At 35.8% G+C, this 15715-nt stretch overlaps 1 protein-coding gene across 3 annotated transcripts in view; it reads right to left on the reverse strand.

The window, feature by feature from the left end:
• NAV3 (neuron navigator 3) overlaps nucleotides 1–15715 on the reverse strand; it is a 332922-nt gene that overhangs the window by 18233 nt on the left and 298974 nt on the right. For all 3 annotated transcript variants that reach the window (XM_036251933.1, XM_036251934.1, XM_036251932.1), the window contains 4 exons: nucleotides 11196–11293; nucleotides 8661–8756; nucleotides 8218–8386; nucleotides 6819–7054 (listed from right to left, as the gene is read on the reverse strand). In XM_036251933.1, the coding sequence (XP_036107826.1) occupies nucleotides 6819–7054; nucleotides 8218–8386; nucleotides 8661–8756; nucleotides 11196–11293 (599 nt within the window). The remainder of the gene's footprint in view (nucleotides 1–6818; nucleotides 7055–8217; nucleotides 8387–8660; nucleotides 8757–11195; nucleotides 11294–15715) is intronic.

Raw genomic sequence — 15715 nt, forward strand, 5'->3', positions numbered from 1 at the left:
TGAAGAAAAATTGCATAATTTTAATGTGGTCTGATTTTAATTATGAAAAGATACTCTATTTTCCATGAGGTGAAAGGATAAAGACAGGAAGAGAGAGAAGGGAAATTGAATGTAAGATGTGAATCAAGCAGTAAGAAAATAACTAGAGTGGTCCAAGTGATGAATAGTGTCCATGTGGGTGGGAGGGTGGTCTAGTGGAGATGGATGGAGGAAGACAGACAGGATATTTTTTTCAAAGTTGAGATTGGCATTTCTAAATATATATATTTACTGTGGTAATATAAACATGTTTGTAAGCTGATAGAAAGGGAGGGGGCATGGCTCAAAGTGGAGTCAACACAAGATGAAACAGGGAGTCACCCAGGTGAGAACACAGGTGGGAGAGAACAGAATATATGGGAATATTTTTACTTACTGGCAGGTGAAGGAAGAGCAGTCAGTGAAAGAAACTAAGAAGGAGCCTTCTAGTAGGAAGGAAAATCAGAATAGTTTCTAGAAAGGGGAGGTAAACTATAGCAATTTGCTATACATAAGGATGCAGAGAGAGAAAGAGAGAAGCAAAGGGCATTGAATTTGGTAATTAAGAAATCACTGGATGATTTTTGGAAAAGTAGGGCCATTAGATTCTATTATGGTTCGCTCTGATCTTGAGACAGGGAGTAGACTAGCAGATCTCCCTGGGCGTCTAATAAAAGCTATGGAACATTCATAAGTAGAAATCAGCATACACAAATAATTTTGTCATATAAATTAAGAGTTTTCAGACCTTTTGGAAATCACTTCATAACTCCCACCTTAGCTTAACTGGGGGCAAAGTTTTAGATGGAAGTAATGATGCATTAGCATTAAAAGTCTCATGTGCAAGATCAAATTAGGCAGGTCTATTTACCAGGTGGACACTGAAGATGAGATGAATTCCATACTTTGAAAATATACCCAGAGAAAAGTAGTTATATAAAAGCTGTTGATCATTGCTTTCTCTGGTTTTGATTCTAGGCACACTGAAAATGAATCTGCCAAGTCCAGTTTTCTAATCTTTCCCCACCTAACACTCCAGGTGGCTTCAAATGGCCACATATTCTTCACTAAACCCATCGCTAGTCTTTCGGGCCCACTGTATCGAATGTCACCAATTATAGTTGTTTATGTGTCCTGCTCTCAATCAAAATATTCCAGCTGGCCGCTCGAAGGAGGGCTTGCAGAGTGAGAGGCGGGACAGAATGCAAAATACAGACGTACCAAAAGCATGAAAAGATTTTTTTTTCTTTTGATGGTTTATTGTTTGATATTTTGGAATCAGGAAGTGCCTTTTGGCTTCATCTCTTCCGTGTGGTCTATGGCTTAGTAAAAAGCACAGCAACAATCAGAAAGCTCCATTTTTCATGGAAAGGATTTATTATTTTATGCCTCATTCACAGCTGCCCGTTAGCAGCGATCCCTCACACATCTCACTTTGTCACCCCTATTCCTTCGTGAGCGTTCTCGCACCACACTTCCCACCCCCACACACAAAACAAAACAAGTCACCAAAACACCAATGTAGATGCTCTCACAATTTGGCAAGAATTGACCGAGTTCTCTGGTGACTGTTCTGTATCCAGCATTACTGAAAGCTCATTCTTATGAGCTTTCAGGAAGACAACAAACAAACCAAATTTGTTAGTTGTATTTTGTACTTTCTTGATGCCGAATACATGTGATTTGTCCATTTTTTTTGTTTTTGTTTTTCTTTGACTGTTTCTGACCATCATTAGTTGTATGCAAACACTCCTGGCAATGCTTTGTTTTTCCTTATTTCGTAATAACAAAAATGGCACTGACCTAGTAATTGGCACAATTATTCTATTATGAAATAGTAGAAAATAAGAGTGTTGGAAATATTAGATTAAAAATTTTAAAGGACACATGTAATGCTGATAAGAACAGCTCCAAGCACTAAACACATTTTTAACTGAAATAAAAAGAAATTATATATATAAGAGTGGATTTGGGGATAAAGCTAATTTTATAATTAATATTCATTAATTACCTTTGTTCTAGTGTAATAAAACCACATTCTAATGAAACCCAAGCCAGTCTGATTTAAAACTTGATTTTAAGTGATACCCAACTTCATCAAAATGCCTTGGTTTCTTGTAATAAATCTAGTCTTCTATTTCCTTTAAAAATTATTTTTTCTTTATTGTTTAGAGAGAGAGGAAGGGAGAGGGAGAGAGATGGAAACATCACTGAGAGAGAATATCGATTGGCCGCTTCCTGCATGTTCTTCTATGTTCTAACCACTTGTTTTCTCTTAAACAAAGCAACTTCTAAATAATTCTGTGTCATCCACATTGAGGAAATACCAAAAACCACACTGTGGATGACTAAGAAATATCAAACCTCTTATCATTTTGGCTGAAAAGAAAAAACAATTCTGTTAAAAGCCTTTTAAATAAAGATATGAGAAGACCCAGAATTCACAGTGTGCATTAAACAATGTTGGCTGAAGCCAGCAAACAAAACAATTGTGTTCTTCCTGTTTCTTAGGGTCAAATATTCTGTCTCAGATTCCATGTGTCTCTTTAGTTGTAATGAGTATGGGTGATTCAATCACAATTTGAATAGTGCTGAACTCTAAAGAAATATTTGAAATACATGTACTATATTTAAGAAATCCCATCGTGCTTTGTGGCATCATTGTTCTCTTTGAATAACACATATAAGACAATTTTGAACAAATAGCTGTGTGCATGTGTGTGTGTATGTGTGTGTGTGTGTGTGTGTGTGTGTGTGTGTATGGGTCTGTGTGTATTTGTTTAAAAATCTTCATTGGGAGGCAAGGACTATAATTAATAACTACAGGCAATACACTGCATTTGCTACTTGCACTGTTCTCTCTGTCTCTGTGTCTCTGTGTGTGTGTGTCTCTCTCTCTCTCCACACACACACACACACACACACACACACACATATACATACCACAACTTCTTGATCCCTTCATCTATCAATGGATACTTAGATTCTTTCCATATTTTGGCTACTATAAATAATGCTGCAATGAATATGGGGGTGCAGATATCTTTTTGAGTTAGTGATTTTGTTTCCTTTGAATATATGCCCAGAAGTGAAATTGCTGGATTACATGGTAGTTATTTTTTGAATTTTTTGAGGATTCTCCCTACTGTTTTCCATACAGGCTATATCACTTTACAATCCCACCAACAGTGCACAAAAGGGTGCCCTTTTCTCTATTTCCACGCATCCTTTGGATAATGCAATCTAACAGGCACGAGGCAATACCTCATTTTGGTTCTAATTCTCATTTCCCTATGACTAGTGATGTTGAGTATCTTTTCATATACCGTTGGCTTTTCCTATATCTTTTTTGGAGAAATGTCTTCAGATCCTTTGCCCATTTTTTAAAGAAATTGATTTTTACATTTTTTTGCTACTGAGTCCTGTGAGTTCTTTAAATATTTTGAATACTAACCCCTTATCAGATATATGATTCACAAACATTTTTTTCCATTCCATAGGTTGTCTTTTCACTTTGATGATGTTCTTCTCCTGTGCAAAAGTTTTCTGGTTTGATGCAGTCCCACTTGTTTATTTATTTTTATTGCTTGTGCTTTAATATCATACCCCAAAACTCATTACCAACACACATGTTAAGAAGCTTTATTTCTATGTTTCTTCTAGGAGCTTCATGGTTTCAGGTCTTACATTGAAATCTTTGACCCATTTCAAGTTAATTTTTGTGAGTGGCATAAGAAATGCATCCAGTTTCATTTTATTACATGTGACTATCCAGTGTTCCCAGCACCATTTACTGAAGAGGCTGTCTTTAATCTATTGAATATTGTTAGCTCCTTTGTCAGGTATTAACTGACCATATATGCTTGGGTTTATTTCTGGGCTCTCCATTCTGTTTTATTGGTGTGTGTGTGTGTGTGTGTGTGTGTGTGTGTGTGTGTGTTATGCTAGTACCATAAGGTTTTGATGACTATAGCTTTGTGGTATAGCTTGAAATCAGGATTTCTTTGACTATTCAAGGTCTTTGTGGTTCCATATACATTTTAAGTGTGTTTTGTTATACTTCTGTAAAAAATACCATTGGACACTTGATAGGGATTTCATTGAACCCATAAATGTCTTTTGGTGATACTCACATTTTAGTATCATAAATTCTCCCAGTCCATGAACACAGAATATCTTTCCACTTATTTGTATCTTCTTTCATCATTGTCACAGTTTTCAGAGTAGAAATCTTTCATCTTCCTTGAATTTATTTATAAGTATTTTATTGTGGGTTTGTTTGTTTATTGGCTTGAAACAAAATAAATTTATTGGCTCATAGTTCTGGAGGCTAGAAGTCTAAAATCAAAGTGTTGGCAGGACCATGCTCCCTCTGAAACTTGTAAGAGAGTCCTTCTTTGCCTCTTTCTAGCTTCTGCTAGAAAAAACTTCCTAGTGTTTTGCCAGGAATCTTTGGTATTCCTTGGCCTGCAGATGCATAACTCCATTCTCTGCTCCCATCTTCACACAGCATTCTCTTTTTGCATATCTTTCTTCAAAGGGCTGTCTTCTTCTCTTTTTTGAACTATATTGTTTTATATTTTTCAATTACAATTTACTTAAATATTATTTCACATCAATTTCAGATGTATAGCATAGATAATTTTATTGTTTTTGATGTTATTATAAGTTGGATTAATCTCTTTATTTCTTTTTCGGAATAATTCATTGTTAGTATATAGAAATGTTACAGATTTTTGCATGTTAGTTTTGTATCCAGCAAATTTACTAAATTCATTAATTATATCTAAGTGTTTTTTTGGTTTATCTTTAGGATTCTCTCTATATCAAATGATGTCATCTGCAAATAGAGAAAATTTTACTTCTTTCTTTCCATTCTTGATACCTTTTATTTCTTTTTCTTGTTGAATTGCTGTACTGATGACTTCTAGTACTATGTTGAATAGTAGCGGTGAGAGTGGGCACCCTTGTCTTATTCCTGATTTTAGAGAAAAACCTCAACTTTTCATCACTGAGTATAATGTTAGCTGTGGATTTGTCATATATGGCCTTTATTTTGTTGAGATGAATTCCTTAGATGCCTAATGTGTTAAGAATTTTTAATCATGCTGAATTTTGTCAAATGCTTTTTCTGCATCTATTAAAATGATCACATGATTCTTTAAAAATATTTTTATTGATTTTTAGAGAGAGAGGAAGGGAGAGGGAGAGACAAAGAAACATAAATAGGCTGCCTCCTGCCTGCTCCTACCAGGAATTGAACATGCAACCTGGGCATGTGCCCTTACCTGGAATCGAAGCAGCAACCTTTCAATACACAAGACAATGCCAAAGCAACTGAGCCACACGGGCCAGGGCATGATTCACTTCTTTCATTTTGTTAATATGTTGTAATACATAATTGATTTGCATATGTTGAACTATTCTTGGATCATGGTAAATGATCATGGTAAATGATCATGGTAAATGATCCCATTAATGTGCTATTAAATTCAATTTGTTTTCTTTTCTGGTAGTGTCCATTTCTAGTTTTGGTATCAGGATAATGCTGGACTCATAAAATGAGTTTGAAAGTGTTCCCTCCTCTGATTTTTAAAAGTTTGAGAAGGATCATTGTTATTTTATCTTTAAATGTTTGAAGTATCACCAGTAAAGTATCTGGTCCTGGGCTTTCCTTCACGTGAAGATTTTGTTTATTACCTATTCCATCTTCTTACTAGCAGTTGATCTGCTCAGGTATTATGATACTTCCTGATTCATTCTTGGTAAGGTGTATGTTTCTAAACATTTTTCCATTTCTTCTAGGTTGTTCAGTTTGTTAGCATATAGTTGTCCACAACATTAAGAACTTTTTGTTCACTAAGCTCTATGTATGCTTTGTTTCAAGATGCCAGTGTATTTTGGGTGCTTTGGGAATCATGTTTATTTCTGAAAATTTGCAGGTCTGAGGTTTCTGAGAGTCTGGGTCAGTTCAGATCATCTAACCAGATGATCTTTGGAAAAATAATATGACCCAGCATTATGTGGACTCCCTCAGGGACTGTTCATAACACATGCAGTTTCCACAGAGAACCTTAGGTTGAATTAATTGAGAATGTAATGAATAGTCATAGGCAAAGACTACTGTTAGGCATAAACTATTTTCTTTCTAGAATTTCTTAGTTTACTCAGAATATATGAAAGTTCTAGCATGGTTTTATAGCCTGTCATGCCTATTTAAAATTTGAGAGTGTTCAAGCTGACTATTTTGGTACATGAGATTTTAGCTGATGCTAAAAAGGAATACTGTTCAACTTCCTAAGGTTCCTAAGCAGAAATCCTATAGAAATATGATGTGGGCATTGCAGCTCCCAGAATTTCTGCCTGGGATATTTTAAGAACACCCAAATCCCCATTATTGCCATACTTCAGTTAATTCCTACTTACTTATTAAGACCCAGACCAAGTATTGACTTTTTATAAAGTTCTGATTCCTCCAGGAATTATTTTTACCTCTTGCATCTACAGCACTTTCCATGGATCTCTTTCTACTCTAATACTTCCTAAGAGAAATCCAAAAACAGGGACTCTGTCATGTTCTTCTGTATATTCCCAATGCCTGTGATGACTTAATAATACGGAATAGCAGTCTTGTTCAAAGTCATGCAGCAGAGTTTAGACAACTAACACATACTAGTTTAACTCAAAGAGATGGGTACATTCCCATGCACAATATAGAACTTTTACACAATCCTAATGCTTAATTGCTTCAGACACTTATGGATAAACCGTAGCAGTTCTGGTAGGAATTTGTGACTTACCTTACTTGACTTGTGGTCCACATTAAAAGTGGCAATTGCATCCTCTGTTTTTTTCCTCCCAGATTTGGTTATCACGTATTCAGCAAGTTTGTTTGCTAAATAGGTCTTTCCAGTACCACTAGGTCCCGAGAGTATAATTCTGTGATGCTCCATCAACAAGTTAAAGTACCTTTGGGTAATTGGTTTAGGAATCAGCGTATCAAAAACAAAACTGTCCAAACTGTTTTCTTCTACCCCTGAAGGAAGAAACAAAGGAAACAGCTTGCCTTATTGTCTACTCAAGATATAATTTAAAATTTAGTGTCAACCCACAACAAAGCTTTGCTCCTTATAGCAAAGAAATCCTTGCAAAATACTTTCCTTGACACTTCTACCCCACAAACATATGCTACCATTTTCGGATGGAAAACGTGAGGAGTAAGACAGAGTGAACATGCAAATGAAAGCCAGTCATTGCCTTTGGTCCAGGCTCCTCCCAGCGTCTACCTCATGCTTCCCACTCAAGCTTCCAGACAGAGAAGGAAGCATTGCCATAAATTCTACCATAAAGTCTCATTCCCTTTGAAGGTGGTGGTTTTGTTAAAAATAAATGTGTAGATTAAAATATAAAATACATGTGTGTCAGTGTGTTCTTCTCTTTTTCTTCCTGTTTCTCCTCTGTATTTTCATTTAGCTCTCATTACACATCCCAGCTGTATAGTCATTTAAGCTTTTGGAAAACACACGTTGTGATATTTGGCAAGGCATTAAGAGGAAGAGAAACAGTACCTCCTTTTACATACTCAATTACCTTAATCATAAAATCAAATATTGGCACATTCCTCATAGTTTATGAAGATGTGTCCTGATTCTTTAACATGTATGAACAAGGAATTATGGAGACAAGTATAAATTAGATATTCTATTTGCCTATAATTAATCACATTATCCAAAGCAAAGAAAACAGAATTTCTCACTCTTGATTCTTAACTTCCATTCTGTATCCCCAGTGGATATTTATTGGGTACACATATTTAAAAATTAAAGATATAGTGATGAATGCATTACTTTGGAATATACAACACATTGTTTGAATCCTCTCAACATGAAAAATGATAATGGAAGAAACCTAGAAACTTGAAATTCCTTAGATCATATTCCTTTTTTGTAGGCCCTGGAGAATTTTCAAAATTACATTCCAAGTTTCACATCCTCAGAGCCAAAGAATTTCATTTTCTTGGATTTTAGTGTTTTAAGTAGTATTTTTGTGTTTAAAATATAAATACAGCTCATTTTATAACAAAACTATCGAAGTGGTTAACATTGTTCTCAAATAGGAAATATGAAGGAAAACTTTAGAAAGAAAGAAATGTTGGTTAAAATAAATACAATGTACTTTTCTTTTCATCTTTATTTTTACCTTTCAGGTTCACAGTGATGATGTTATTATCTCCAACAAGGTATCCACAAGGCAGCAGCTCAGGCACTTCTAGGCTGTGGGATCTAATTAAATCTCCGATGCAGTAGCTAGAAATGCAGTCAGAGCTCAGACCAAGGCTAGTGGATGTATCAATTCGAAACACATATTCCTAAATGGTACACACCAAAAAGGAGAGTCAAAACAGAGGTTCAACCCATCTACAAAAAATACAAAACTCATGGGGATATGAAGCTAGCTGTCAAGAATTTTAGAAATGGGTAATATAGATCTATTAATATTGCACACCACAAAGACAGAAAGCTTTCCTTGATATTTGAAATGAAGGAGAGTAAAAGCAAATATATCTATGCTATTGAAGATAAGGGAAGTATCCAAATGAAACACATTTGAAAATTAATATCAGAATATTTTGCACAACTTACCTTAAAGAGACGTCTGATTACACCATCTAAGACATCCCACTTGGTTTTTCCACTGACACCAATGGATCCTATCAAATACGCCTGAGACTTCTGATCCTAAACAGGAACACAATAAAACAAGATAAAAACCCAACTGTGTGTCTTGTCTTATTACTATAATTTCTACTAAATGTACTGATGTAGTGATGATTAAGACTAAATATTTATTAAACCTATGGGTTTTATAGTAACAGATACACACAGTGAAATTATGTAAAACAAAACACACCCAAACAAAGTAAGCAACCAACCAACCAAAGAGAGAGACAGTAATAGCAACAGAAACAAATAGGAGATTAGATGAGATGGTATGGTCAAGGAAAACTAATTCATGACCTGTTCAGTAGAAGGGAAAGAGCCAGGAGGGAATAGTCTTCCGTTTTAATGCAGTGGGTGCATTCCTGCAGAGAAGCAGCTTGGCCGGAAGGAAATGGTGATAGAGATGGAATAGAACTATATCATATGCGTCCTAAAACTTCATCTTACTATTTTTATGATCTTATCTTTGTCAAGATTTTCTTCATTTATTAACTTAGATTATCTCCAAAATCTAACCCAGCTCTAAAAATAAGTTTGCCATGGTATATTGCATTCACATACTTACGAAACAGGTCCCATTTTGAATTGGTCAGAAAATTCACAATTTCAAAGGACTTGCCAGGGAATGAACAGGACTCATTTTTGTAAGCAAAGAATCTCTTTACAATACAAATAATGGTTCCAAATTTATCCTTTTCGTAGGATGAGAATTTGAGGAATTTATACATATATTGCAAAAGTAAACGATTTAAAATGTATAGCCTAACTGAAACCTGTTTATGACAAATGGTTATGTGAAATAGTGATCATGACAGCAGTAGATATAATTACCCAATATATTACAATCTTTGTTCTAGTCACCAACTATTTCGTCCTTAAGATGTAGTCAAATAACTGAGTCAGGTGTTGAAGACATGGATGGATTCTTCAACACACAACATCGACCACATAATTAATAAATGTGACCACAGGTAAGCCACTTAGTCCATTCAGAGCCTCAATTTCTTCACCAGTAACATCTAACTCTATAAGGGTAAATGCTTATCGCCATTATTTAGATATATAACCTGATTAAGAATCCAATACCTTTAACAAAAAGTGGAGAAATTCACAACAAAACCACTGTGATCTTTTTCACTACTGTTACAGACTAAATGTCGGTGTTTCCCAAGGCGATGGTGTTTGGAAATGGATACTTAGGAGGTAGAGCTAGATTAAGCCATCGAAGTGGGCCTCTGCTGATGGGATCAGTGGCCTTGGAAATGGGCACGAGAGCTCTGTCTCCTCCAATGCACACACAGAGGAAAGGTTGTGAGGACGTGGTGAGAAGCTGGAGGTCTGCAGCTAGGGCAGAGAGCCCTCACCAGGAACCAAATCAGCTGACACTCTGAGTTTTGGCTGCAGAACTGTGAGAACACACATTTCTGTCGTTGAGGTCAGCTCATCTATGGTATTTTGTAATGGAAGCCCAAGAAGACTAAGACAACTTTCAATATTCAAAAACACTGTCTTTTAGAATTATTTTGAAAAAGAAAGCTTGTTGTCCAGTGTTATTGTAATCCAGTTAAAACGGACACTCATACAATGCTTTACAAACAGCTGGTTTTACATTTGAGATGGCTTAAGCTTCACTAAGGCTGTTCTAGTATTTCACGGGAAGACCCCCGTCAGGAAACCAGGCATACACCTGCCGCGAAAACAGAACATTTACGACACTGAGACTCTCAGAATATTTGCTCAGTGTAAAAATTCTGAAGTATAATGTTTTTTTCTGTTTGACTGAAAAAAATTTAGATTCTTACATATGTTTATTCTTGACCACTCAAATACAACTTCAGCTTGAAATATTATTTTCAGCTTTAAGAAAGGGCTAACATCAGAATGACATTGTCAATTTGAAGGCAATATTTGATTCCAGAAAAATTAAAATACTTGCCTTATCAGCTGAGACCTCACTTAAAAATGATGCACCCAAGTCGCATCAAAGGAATTAACCACACTGAGCTCAGGAGAACACATCTTTCCAGTGTCTAGAATATTTATGTAGATAATAGTCCCTTCTTTGTACAAAAACCAAATTGACAGCTATAGCAACATGTTACTGTATATCATAAATGTCACCTGTGGTCTACAAGTGAAACCCAAACAATATTTTAGACAAGATATTTGTAACAAAGAAGGAAATGCGTTTTTCTTAAGTTCTAGAAATGAGGATGGCTGACGATCAACATTGCACTCAGTGAACGGACGTGGTGTACTGAGACACAGTTCTGCCTGTTTGATGACGTCATTGCTTCCCAGTCCCTGACTTTTATGCTTCTGTAATACATTCAGGTAATGCCAAGATAAGTACTGCTGATAGCATGTCTATCAGAACAAATATTCAAATATAAGATACATTTGATTTATGGTCATTCCCAGCCTTCAGTAATAAAGAATTTAAGATGAAAGAAATACCTTTGCTCGGCCATAGCCCTTGCCTATGGAGACTATAATTTTCACACTGCGTCCATCTTTGTGTCCATTTGCATCACCAGCATCATCTAGCAAAATATCTACCAAATTAAAAAATAAACACAGATACAGTAGAGTTACATTAGCTCAGATATGTCTGTTATCATTGCTTCCTCCCTCAGTTCATTTTATAACTTTCAGTGGGAATGGTTAGCTTCTCTGCTTCCCATTCTATCCTAATTGATTTTAAAATCTTCAGCCTTCAAGAAGATAAATTACTGTGGTTGGGTTAAAGTTTTCAATCAAGATTTTATTTCAGTTTCTAGAGATCTTCACCCAAGAGTTGGGCCACGGCCTTTAGATGAGGAAATCAGGAGTTTCCTTTTTTATTACACACTGGTCTGAATAATATTCAGTTACCATTATAACTGTGACAAAATGAAAAGCAATCTGATTTTTCAATTTAACCTAAAATATCCAAACTCAATATCCATAAAATTTAGGAATGCAAAGGTGCTGAGACTGACTGCCAGCCGAAATTATTGTCAGAAATTTGGCACATATCCAGCTATGTCACTGCTTACCTTGTATCTGTCATTACTACACTGTTACTCAATTTCAACCGTGGCATTATACTTCCCTTCAGAAGTATATTAATTATCACTCTCCTGTACTCTTTACTCTTACAGTTTCAAAGCCAGAATAGGATTTTCTAGTAATCAGCTAAGAGTGACATACAGAAGCATAATAAAGCTAGCTAACCTTCAAAGCACCAGTCCTTAAATGTCATTAAAGATAATTTTCAAAATATATTATATAAGATTAATGTCCAATTTGGAGAATTATTGTCAAACTATCCCAAATATATGTTTTCCTTTGACAATGATGTTATTATAGAGCCACATTTCACATGAAGATAGTGTTCTGTGGGACAAAAGAAACAGTACGTGCTGGAGAGCACATGTGTCCGGGCACAGCGGACTCTCTGCTCTGCCTGTAATTTTACAGAAACAAGGGCTGTCATTGTACCATCAGAGAAGCAACACTTTAATCAAATGGCTTCTGAAAATGGAATGGTTGGTTCCAATTATCTCAATAATTAGGAATATGCAATTTTACAAAGGAAGAAGTAAAGAAAATCCCTTCGGACCATCATACAAAATAAAAAGAAATCATTTAGAATTTGAGGACTATGAAGATTTTTGCTAGACTTTTTTTTAATCATCAGAGATTGTCTCCTTACTGGAATGTAATTATTTTACCAGATTAACATCTGCAGAGTGTCTCACCTTTTCACTTATCCCACTAAAAAATGAACCTCTTCCTCAAGTGTCTTCTTAATTCTAGAAGTTCACAGCAGCTTACTAGTAGCTGCTCACACCTACATTTCTTATAGCTCATGACCAAATTAAATTTTTAGTAATTTGCTCAATTACTCATAAATTTTGATATTAAAAAATATTTATTACACATAAAATATATCAGAAGCTGTGCTGGGGATTGAAAATAAAAACCAAAGTGAGAAGGATAGTGAATTTCCTACTCTTTTATAATATACATTCTCAATAAGATAATTTCATGACATGTTAAGTTCAAGAAATACAGGGCAGTGAAACAGAGTAAGTGAAGGGAGCCTGCTCTAGACCGATAGGTCATTTTGGCAGGCTTCCTGGAGGAGGTGGTATTTAAAGCTAAGACCAGGAGTCTGAGAACTGCTATGCAAATGAAGACCTAGGGAAAGAAGTCCAATCAACACAAACAAATGCAAAAGTCTTGATGAAAGAGTTAAGTGTGTTTAAGGAATACAGAGATGTTTGGGATGGTAGGAGTATAGAGACTAAGGGGAGAGTGGAGAGTATGAAATAACATTGAAGTGGGTCAGGGCCTGATCATGTACAACCTAGTAGTCCATAGGAGTTTAATCTGATTTCTGATCCACTTGTGCGCTCAAGTTTGCCTTAGAAGATATTTTTTTCATTTTATGTCATGCTTATTCTTAAAAACTATACTTAAAATATAAAATGTCTCCTGCGAGCAGCAGGGTAAATATTCACCAACAAATAAGCGACTGACTCCTTGGCTCTCTTCTACATGGCTACTTAAAGCAAAATGAATATAGTAGTTGAAAGTTCAGGCACTGGGTTCAAATATTAGCTTTGCCACTTATTAGCTGTATGATCTTCAACACATTATTATAGTCACCTTCCTAGGTCTTGATTGCCTCATCTGTAAAATGGGGCTCAAATTGCACCTGCTTTATGAGTTACTGAGAGCATGAGAGATTATGCTTTGAAAGCACTTTATTCTCAGTGTTAAATAAATTCAGCTGTTCCATTATGCCTTTTCTCCATATGCTTATTCTAACTACTTCTATTGACGATGAGAGGCACATCATGACTAACTCTGGGTCTCCCCCTGTTCCTAGTATATGACAGGCTGTTCACCCAAAGAAACAACTCCAAGGAAAAACAAAAAGTTTGAGTTAAGGGTCCTCTGTGTTTTGTTTTGTTTTGTTTTGTTTTGTTTTTTATTGGAAAGTTAGTTAGGGTCCTTTGCAACCATTTTGAGGGAAGAATAAAAATATCTGTCATTCTGGTTATAATAAAGTGAAAATTTTGACCCTCACCCCCAAAAAAGGTTTTTCAAACTTCTGTCTTTATTGGATCTATGGAACCTGAGGGTATGTTTCAGGAACGGGACCTCTGTCATTATCCTCTCTCCTACCTACTGTCTTCTTTTTTTTTTTAAGAACTAATTATGAACCTTAGAAAGTTTTTCTGTTAAAATGTCCCAGCTTAAACACTCTTTTGATGTCCAATTTTAACTCATTAAGCAAGACTGAAGGTAAACTTTCAACAATAAAGATATATATATATATATATATATGTAATAATATGAAGGCAATATCAGTGAACACAGAAATTGTAAATCTGATTTCTTTAATTTTATATGTAATCTTTATGAGTTCTAGTCTTTCCTGGACATAAATTTTAGTTTCATTTTTATATGGCTGTTCTTTCTAAATTACCTTTAATACTAACCTTACTCCCTTCAAACCTTATCATATTTCCCTAGGATCAAACAAAACTATGTAACAGGCAGTGAAATCCTGCCATTAAGCTGTCCTGTGAGGGACCAGCTCTTGTCTTCCCTCGGGAGTCGGGAGTCGAGCCCTGGACCACACACAGGCAGTGAGAGCCATTAGGTGTGGTTCCTACATCACTTCCCTGTCAGGTTCATCACCAACAAGTCAACATCTAGGATATCTTCCAGGATTCTCCGATTCTACATATTTGAAGTTTTTGTTCTTTCTTTTTAAGCATCTTTCTAAGCGTCTGGATGAACCTTAGAGACAATTCATATATTCAAGCTATTACCATATTTCCATAGTTTTATTTTACCTATTGATTTGTAAATTGATTTATTATGACTTCTCTCTGTTGCTTCTTGGCTACTGGTATTTGTTTTACCTGATACTTAGTCTCAGAATTAATTTCCCTTCCCCAGTCTCCCCACCAAATGTTAATATGAACATTACTTTTCTGAATTTCAGGGAGTTTCTACTTGCTTTTTATAAGAAGAAAGCAAGTACACATGTAGGACATTCAGGGCAGCTCTAACAATATTTAAAATTCTGACGAAACAAGAGGTGCGACTGATTAAAAATGTCATCCATATTAGCCTGTGGTGTCTCCGGTTCTCTTCTTCATTTCTGTCATCATATTCTTCGATATTTTAGTGTAATTTAAGCCAACTCGTGAAGTTTCTCAGTTCTCTAATGGAATCCAGTTACCCAGGAACATGAATATTACTGATTGTCAAGCGTCATCTGGTGGCTGTGCTTTGCAATTACCACAGATATGCATGTAAATGTTTCCTGAACGAACGCTTGCGGGCGTAAAATAACGCAATGCCATCGGGGAGGTTATATTTCATAATCGAATAGTTCATCAGCTATTAAGACAACATTATGTCACATCATTCTATTTACAATTGAATGAAACTGTACCCTTGTTCCATCCTTAGTACCACTGAATACAATAGCAGAATCCAAGGCGTTCTTGTTTGTTGAAAATTTAATAGAGCTGCAGACTGAGTGACCAGCCTCATTATGCTCTCTCTCGGCAACCTCACGCAGGATCTTCTAGTCAAATTTAGGAATAGGTCCTGATGCACTTGTCCACAGGCTCTGTACACCCCCAGCACTATAAAAGTGGGGTCATTCGTATTATATTCATGAGTACTAACGATCATCAAGTCTCTCTATTTGTCATCATGGAAAAAATACTTCTCAAAAAATGATATGAAAACCATATCCCTAAGTCTTTCATTCTTTCCCAGGGTAGGTACTTTAAAGATGATAACAAAACAGAATACATTTACAAGGGAAAAAATTGGACTACTTCTGAGAATTAGTGTTTACATTTCAAGAGGGTATGAGTGAGAGTAGGGTGGGGGGTAAGGTTCTCCGAATGCCTGCACCCCCCTCCCCCGAAGTCTCAGGCATGCTCTGGTTCGGGCAG

Source organism: Molossus molossus, unplaced genomic scaffold (genome assembly GCF_014108415.1).
Source record: "Molossus molossus isolate mMolMol1 unplaced genomic scaffold, mMolMol1.p scaffold_m16_p_10, whole genome shotgun sequence".
Classification (NCBI taxonomy): Eukaryota; Metazoa; Chordata; class Mammalia; order Chiroptera; family Molossidae; genus Molossus; species Molossus molossus.